This window comes from Saccoglossus kowalevskii, chromosome 9 (assembly GCF_978046115.1).
Source record: "Saccoglossus kowalevskii chromosome 9, keSacKowa6.1, whole genome shotgun sequence".
Classification (NCBI taxonomy): domain Eukaryota; kingdom Metazoa; phylum Hemichordata; class Enteropneusta; family Harrimaniidae; genus Saccoglossus; species Saccoglossus kowalevskii.
The window spans coordinates 6,875,241-6,883,785 of NC_140649.1; the positions used below are offsets into that span (position 1 = coordinate 6,875,241).

Genomic DNA, 8,545 nt, shown 5'->3' on the forward strand with positions numbered 1-8,545 from the left:
AGAATATACTTTTTTTTAAATTAGCGACATTTTGAATGAGCAAAAATATAGATTAGGTAAATTAGCTAATTTAATATCATGCTAGCTAAAAAAAAACATGTTTTACAGCATTCCGCATATAAAAGACACCCCTTCACCCGTCTGTTTCTCTTCCAATAATACGATGACATATATGTCTATTGTTAGAAGAAACAGAGAGTGCTCTGATCTATAATAGGATACAACCCGCTACTGATATTGAAATGCAGGCATTCTAGTCAGTAAGCATGGACAGACACTACAGAAATTATAACCTTAAATTTAATGTACAAGAATGACTACTAGTACTCTCTGTTTGTTGTGTGTGAGACGATGCCATAACTGTCATCTAACAAGCTGGCTATGGTGACTTACATTGCAAAACAGAAATTGTCATTGCTTTTAAGCTTTCTACCCATCCATTCGTCACATTTATACGGTATTAATTTCCTTGTTTGCCTCACTCAAGGTCAAAATTTTCAATCGTCATTTGCTGGATTGCTCATCATAACTATGGTTTTAACACTTTCTTCCTTCAACTGGATGATTTCTTATAATCGATGTAACATCTCACGAAACTAAAAGAACAATGGCCTTGTTCAAAGCTCACCTCCCAGACTACCTAATTCAAAGAATGGGTGGATGGGCATGTAACTGTTATTGCACATTCATCAGAAAACCTATTAACAGTTGAATCCTTCAACTTTTAGACACCGACTTTCAAATAATTCACGTAATATTCACGCTTGCTTTAAATCTAGCATTTAACTCTGTTTGCTTTTCAGCTTTTATTTCACATATTTCTGTTACTTTGTCTGTGTTGTTAGAAGTGTTTTATTTTCACTGATTTTGAGCTTTGAGGTGAAAAGTGAAAGATTTAGCCAAAAAAGTAAAATACAAAGGTTTGCAATGAGAGCTTCACACATTATTTAATTGGAAGAAAATTTTTTTATTTTTAAAAATGAAAATAATTTTGATTTGAATAATGTTATGATTAGCATTTTGACGTATCTATCATAGATTATCTTGCTGAATTCATTTACTATATTCTTAAAAGTCTGCATTATTCAGTCAAGTTCTACATCGTTATAAATTTTCAAGTGAAATTGTTATTAACTATTTAAGGGCCAATATCTACTTCATGCATCATTCATAAAAATAGTTCTATTTGTAGTTTGCTTATTTCCCACATAAAATTTCGCAAAAATTTCAAATTTTTGGATTGAAGCAATGTGAAATTTTGTCTGTTTGGTCCAAAATTAAAATTGAATTCAGTGAAAATTACAGAAAATGTGAAACAATCTACACTATTTTGAGCGGGGAAAATGGTCAAAGGGTCAATAACTTTTGAATCAGATTTGGAAAATAAAATTATGTGCATCCATAAATGCTTGATTTAGATGATTTTCAGCACAAAATATGGCCGTCATTCGACCATTTTGTATCAGATAGTTAAACAAATATATTTGTATATCTATGACATGATCTATAATGAATATATAAAATTTGAACATAATCAGTCAAAGCATGGCACTAGAACTGCATTCATTGAAATAAAATGACTGCCAGTCGGCCATTTTAAATCCTATCTGAAAAACAAAATAACGTGCATCAAGGTTCCATAATGTTTAACATATGTACCAAAGTTTGAACAAAATCCATCCATAAATGCCTAATGTTGATGATTTTTCAGCACAAAAATGGCCACCATTCGGCCATCTTGAATCAGATTGTAAAACAATATGTATAATATTATGTACGATGTACGTGTGAAGTTTGAATGTAATCGGTCAAGGCATGTCTAAGATAGGCACCCACGCACGCACAGACACATGGACACACACGTTTTCAGATTGCGTCCGAGCCGGAACTAATAAAAACACATTTATACTCAAACTTTTTAGAACTACCATTGTTTAAAGCTTTAACAGAGAAAAAGAATACACATTCATTGGTGTTTAATAAATGGATTTATAAATTGTACTCTTAAGATATTACATGATCACAATCCACAATTATTTTTATTTATTTATTTATATATTTTAACTTTTTTGACAATGACAGTCATTTATGTCAGGCCAGTGTTAAACAAAAAAAAACAACAAAGATAGCAGATCCCCTGACATCTTTCTTACAAGCAGTGGTTGGACACCTATCTTCAATAGTGCTCCAGATATGACGCATAAATACATCTCAATGAGGTCACATGACCACATATATTTGATATATGTAAAATACTTTAATTTTTGTTTTTTTCACTGAAGGAATGATTCAGTGAAAATAAAATCCAGCAAATATACCACTTCTTCTATATTTTACAGTGAAAATAAATTCCACACAAAACACCCAACAATTCTTTTCAGCGAAAATTAATTGCAGCTAAAATAAAGTATTTTACAGTAGATCTAGTGTGCAATGTTTTCAATAAAGCATTGGGTGAATGTCTATCTGAAATAGTGCTCCAAATATCATATTTATGCCTTGCCTTGATTGACAATGAACTCTTCGGCTCGCTCTATTGGGGTGAACATTTTTATAATATAACATGTGTTATGGACGGTCGTACAAAAGTATGGACGGTTGTACAAAAGTATGGACGGTTGTACAAAAGTATGGACGGTTGTACAAAAGTATGGACGGTTGTACAAAAGTATGGATGGTCGTACAAAAGTATGGACAGTCCTACAAAAGTATGGACGGAAGTACAAAAGTATGGACGGTTGTACAAAAGTATGGACAGTCATACAAAAGTATGGACGGTCGTACAAAAGTGTGGACAGTCGTACAAAAGTATGGACGGTCGTACAAAAGTATGGACAGTTGTACAAAAGTATGGACGGTCGTACAAAAGTATGGGCGGTAGTACAAAAGTATGGACGGTCGTACAAAAGTATGGACAGTCGTACTAAAGTATGGACGGTCGTACAAAAGTATGGACGGTTGTACTAAAGTATGGATGGTAGTACAAAAGTATGGACAGTCGTACAAAAGTATGGACAGTCGTACAAAAGTATGGACGGTAGTACAAAAGTATGGACAGTTGTGCTAAAGTATGGACGGTCGTGCAAAAGTATGGACGGTAGTACAAAAGTATGGACGGTAGTACAAAAGTGTGGACAGTCATACAAAAGTATGGACGGTAGTACAATAGTATGGACAGTCGTACAAAAGTATGGACAGTTGTACTAAAGTATGGACGGTAGTACAAAAGTATGGACAGTTGTACAAAAGTATGGACGGTTGTACAAAAGTATGGATGATCGTACAAAAGTATGGATGGTAGTACAAAAGTATGGACAGTTGTACAAAAGTATGGACAGTTGTACAAAAGTATGGATGGTAGTACAAAAGTATGGACAGTTGTACTAAAGTATGGACGGTAGTACAAAAGTATGGACGACCGTACAAAAGTATGGACGGCTGTACAAAAGTATAGATTGTAGTACAAAAGTATGGACGGTAGTACTAAAGTATGGACGACCGTACAAAAGTGTGGACGGCTGTACAAAAGTATGGATGGTTGTACAAAACTATGGACGGTAGTACAAAAGTATGGACGGTAGTACAAACGTGTGGACAGTCGTACTAAAGTATGGACGATCGTACAAAAGTATGGACGGTCGTACAAAAGTATGAACGGTCGTACAAAAGTATGGACGGTAGTACAAAAGTATGGACAGTCGTACAAAAGTATGGATGGTAGTACAAAAGTATGGACGGTCGTACAAAAGTATGGACGGTAGTACAAAAGTATGGACAGTCGTACTAAAGTATGGACGGTCGTACAAAAGTATGGGCGGTAGTACAAAAGTATGGACGGACGTACAAAAGTATGGACGGTAGTACAAAAGTATGGACGGTAGTACGAAAGTATGGACAGTCGTACAAAAGTGTGGACAGTCGTACTAAAGTATGGACGGTCATACAAAAGTATGGGCGGTAGTACAAAAGTATGGGCGGTAGTACAAAAGTATGGACGGTCATACAAAAGTATGGACGGTCGTACAAAAATATGGACGGTCGTACAAAAATATGGACGGTAGTACAAAAGTATGGACGGTAGTACAAAAGTATGGACGGTCGTACAAAAGTATGGACGGTCGTACAAAAGTATGGACGGTAGTACAAAAGTATGGACAGTCGTACAAAAGTATGGATGGTAGTACAAAAGTATGGACGGTTGTACAAAAGTATGGGCGGTAGTACAAAAGTATGGACAGTTGTACAAAAGTATGGATGGTCGTACAAAAGTATGGACGGTCGTACAAAAGTATGGGCGGTAGTACAAAAGTATGGACGGTCGTACAAAAGTGTGGGCGGTAGTACAAAAGTATGGACAGTTGTACTAAAGTATGGATGGTAGTACAAAAGTATGGACAGTCGTACTAAAGTATGGACGGTCGTACAAAAGTATGGACGGTCGTACAAAAGTATGGACAGTTGTACTAAAGTATGGATGGTAGTACAAAAGTATGGACAGTCGTACAAAAGTATGGACAGTCGTACAAAAGTATGGACGGTAGTACAAAAGTATGGGCGGTAGTACAAAAGTATGGACGGTTGTACAAAAGTATGGGCGGTAGTACAAAAGTATGGACAGTTGTACAAAAGTATGGATGGTCGTACAAAAGTATGGACGGTCGTACAAAAGTATGGGCGGTAGTACAAAAGTATGGACGGTCGTACAAAAGTATGGGCAGTAGTACAAAAGTATGGACAGTTGTACTAAAGTATGGATGGTAGTACAAAAGTATGGACAGTCGTACTAAAGTATGGACGGTCGTACAAAAGTATGGACGGTCGTACAAAAGTATGGACAGTTGTACTAAAGTATGGATGGTAGTACAAAAGTATGGACAGTCGTACAAAAGTATGGACAGTCGTACAAAAGTATGGACGGTAGTACAAAAGTATGGACAGTTGTGCTAAAGTATGGACGGTCATGCAAAAGTATGGACGGTAGTACAAAAGTATGGACGGTAGTACAAAAGTATGGACGGTAGTACAAAAGTATGGACAGTCATACAAAAGTATGGACGGTAGTACAATAGTATGGACGGTAGTACAAAAGTATGGACAGTTGTACAAAAGTATGGACGGTTGTACAAAAGTATGGACGGTCGTACAAAAGTATGGATGGTAGTACAAAAGTGTGGACAGTCGTACAAAAGTATGGATTGTAGTACAAAAGTATGGACGGTTGTACAAAAGTATGGACGGTAGTACAAACGTATGGACAGTCGTACTAAAGTATGGACGATTGTACAAACGTATGGACAGTCGTACAAAAGTATGAACGGTCGTACAAAAGTATGGACGGTAGTACAAACGTATGGACAGTCGTACTAAAGTATGGACGATCGTACAAAAGTATGGACGGTCGTACAAAAGTATGAACGGTCGTACAAAAGTATGGACGGTAGTACAAAAGTATGGACAGTCGTACAAAAGTATGGATGGTAGTACAAAAGTATGGACGGTCGTACAAAAGTATGGACGGTAGTACAAAAGTATGGACAGTCGTACTAAAGTATGGACGGTCGTACAAAAGTATGGGCGGTAGTACAAAAGTATGGACGGTCGTACAAAAGTATGGACGGTAGTACAAAAGTATGGACGGTAGTACGAAAGTATGGACAGTCGTACAAAAGTGTGGACAGTCGTACTAAAGTATGGACGGTCATACAAAAGTATGGACGGTCGTACAAAAATATGGACGGTAGTACAAAAGTATGCACGGTAGTACAAAAGTATGGACGGTCGTACAAAAGTATGGACGGTAGTACAAAAGTATGGACGGTAGTACGAAAGTATGGACAGTCGTACAAAAGTGTGGACAGTCGTACTAAAGTATGGACGGTCATACAAAAGTATGGACGGTCGTACAAAAATATGGACGGTAGTACAAAAGTATGCACGGTAGTACAAAAGTATGGACGGTCGTACAAAAGTATGGACGGTCGTACAAAAGTATGGACCTTAGTACAAAAGTATGGACAGTCGTACAAAAGTATGGATGGTAGTACAAAAGTATGGACGGTAGTACAAAAGTATGGACGGTCGTACAACACTACATGTCAGGACATCTGCTCTATTCAAGCATGACAATAATATATAGGTCACACAGAAGAGAATAGAATATTGCTTTATTACAACGTTGAAGAAAATTTGACAATTTGGGGGGGGGGGTTCTACACATGTAGAAGAGAATAAAGCTAAAAACAAACCAAAAATGTGTGAAAAACAAATAACAATGTAGGTCACATGTGATAACCCACAGTCCCTCTATCAGATAGAGGGACTGTGGATAACCTATGGGTGACCATAATGTATTGGTTTCATGTTTTGACCTCATTGACAATGGAATGGAACAGGCTGAATGAAATCAATTATAGTGTGAATTACTGCAAAACCATGATAGTCTTTACAATTACTATAGTGTAGTCGGTTACATAGCTTTTTATTTAGCTATACTACCGTATTACAAGTATTATGCAATTAATCACTGTTTCTCAACCGGGTGTTGAGGGACGGTGAATTAATATACATTCATTGGTGATCAGTTATCAAATAAAATACTCAATTCTATGACCCTGAATTTGCCACGTTTTGGTCTAATAATCCCCTACAGTGGCGGCGGCACATCAAGTTGAAAGTATGTCAGCAAAATTTGCCTATCAAAATGCAGGAAATAGAGTTTCAGAGGGTCTAGCTTTCAGGACCCCTCCCCCTCATGCAAAAATTCATTCCGTCGCCTCTACCCTAATCACCGTCCCTCAACACCTGAGGGACGGTGCCCGAATCAATATTTTGCTTTATGTAATTATCACTTTGCACTGCACAGCAGAAGGATTTTTTAAAGATGACTGTATAATTGATACACTACACGTTATTTTAAATCCCCTAATGGTGCACATTCAGCCTCTGAATTTCTGAAAATTATATGAACCCCCTCCCAGTTTTCAAATGAGTTTTAAAGCGACCCCTTAACTAAGAAAACTAAATCACTCAAAAATTTAAATCTGGAAATAGCAAATACCGTTGCTAATCCATTTTACACAGGTCAAAATCGCCACTACTTCGCAAACTGGGTTAATGTTAATGCCGTGTTCTGCACTGGAGTCCCACTGAACTGGCGGCAAGCCACATAGTACATGGCGACACAAATGATTGATCACAGAGTCTAGCATAACCGCGTGTTGTTTACTTATTCAGGTTCCAGTCGTTTATCGAAAAGTCCGGCTAATAATAAATTTAACAGCCCACACAAACCTCAATATCAGCCGTATCTTTACTCAACGCCATCGTAATTGTTGCATAACCTGGACTCTATGAGCAGAAAAACCTGGGGCCGTGCGTCACGTGAACAAGCGATTAGTTAGTAGTCCAGACCATGCTTGACATCACACATGCTAAATGAAGTCGTGTCATAGAACTCTGCGTTGTGCTGATGTGTAGCCATTATAAACGAAAGTTTATTAGATAGTATTACAAGAGGGCGTCATTCTCAAAAAGCGTGAAAGCGGGAATAATACTGTGACAAGCACGGTGACTCGCACCCTTACAGGGATACGATATATAAATGCATACTGTATGGAATGATTGATCTAACACTTTCATTTTTAACACTTTCCGCATTGTAGTGGAGTAAATGTATACTGCCAAGCTGCGGTGAAGTTATAGAAACACGACAATGAATATACTAGTATATACAATTCATATATACTCTCAAGCATAGACCCTCTAACATAGATGGTCTATGTCTCCAGCAAAGATCCTGGCACAATTAAAGAACTTGCCAATTATATTTACACAACACAAAGATTTATTTATCATTTAAATACTAGTTACGTACTTTTTTTTAAAACTTCTTTTTGCTGTACTTATCCTATGTAAATTCTTTTTACACTGAGGCAATAAAGTTATATTATTATATATTGATTATTCATTTCACGGTAAGTATTATATGTGTACACTTTATGATACTCATCGTTATCAAGTGATTATAAAAAAATCAAGTTTTCGATTTATGGCTCCGCCAAAGAAAACTAATTGCGACTATTTACGTATCTAGCTTGTTATTCTCATTAAGGATAAGATAAGTTTGCTCAATGTCAATGTCAATGTCAACAATTGTACATTGCACATTGATATGTATTGCCTTTATGTACATAGACCACTGTAACTATGTATTAGTGTTACTTTGAATCTTGCGTAAAGAATACATGCAATAGAATACACAACAATTCTAGGTTCAGCTTATACAGATCAAATAGGGAGACTTTGTACAGTGAAAAACTACACCAGTTTCAAGTACCGTCTCTTGCAAGAAGCTATTTTCAAAATAATACAGAAATAAAGAGCAGACATTTAAAATGAGTTTTCAACAACTTCACACTAAAAACACTATAAGACACCAAATACAAACAAATCGTTTGACAAAAACACGTTAAATTCTTAACGTCCCAAATATCAATTAGAAGACGGACCACTTGATACAGGACTATATAAAAGTGATAATTACAGT

At 36.6% G+C, this 8,545-nt stretch overlaps 1 protein-coding gene across 1 annotated transcript in view; it reads right to left on the reverse strand.

The window, feature by feature from the left end:
- Nucleotides 1–7,443, reverse strand: part of LOC100374659 (dihydropyrimidine dehydrogenase [NADP(+)]-like) — a 29,398-nt gene extending 21,955 nt beyond the window's left edge. The window contains exon 1 of the mRNA XM_002742124.4: nucleotides 7,291–7,443. Within this exon, the coding sequence (XP_002742170.3) occupies nucleotides 7,291–7,323 (33 nt within the window). The 5' untranslated portion in view covers nucleotides 7,324–7,443. The remainder of the gene's footprint in view (nucleotides 1–7,290) is intronic.
- Between the last annotated feature and the right edge of the window lie 1,102 nt (nucleotides 7,444–8,545).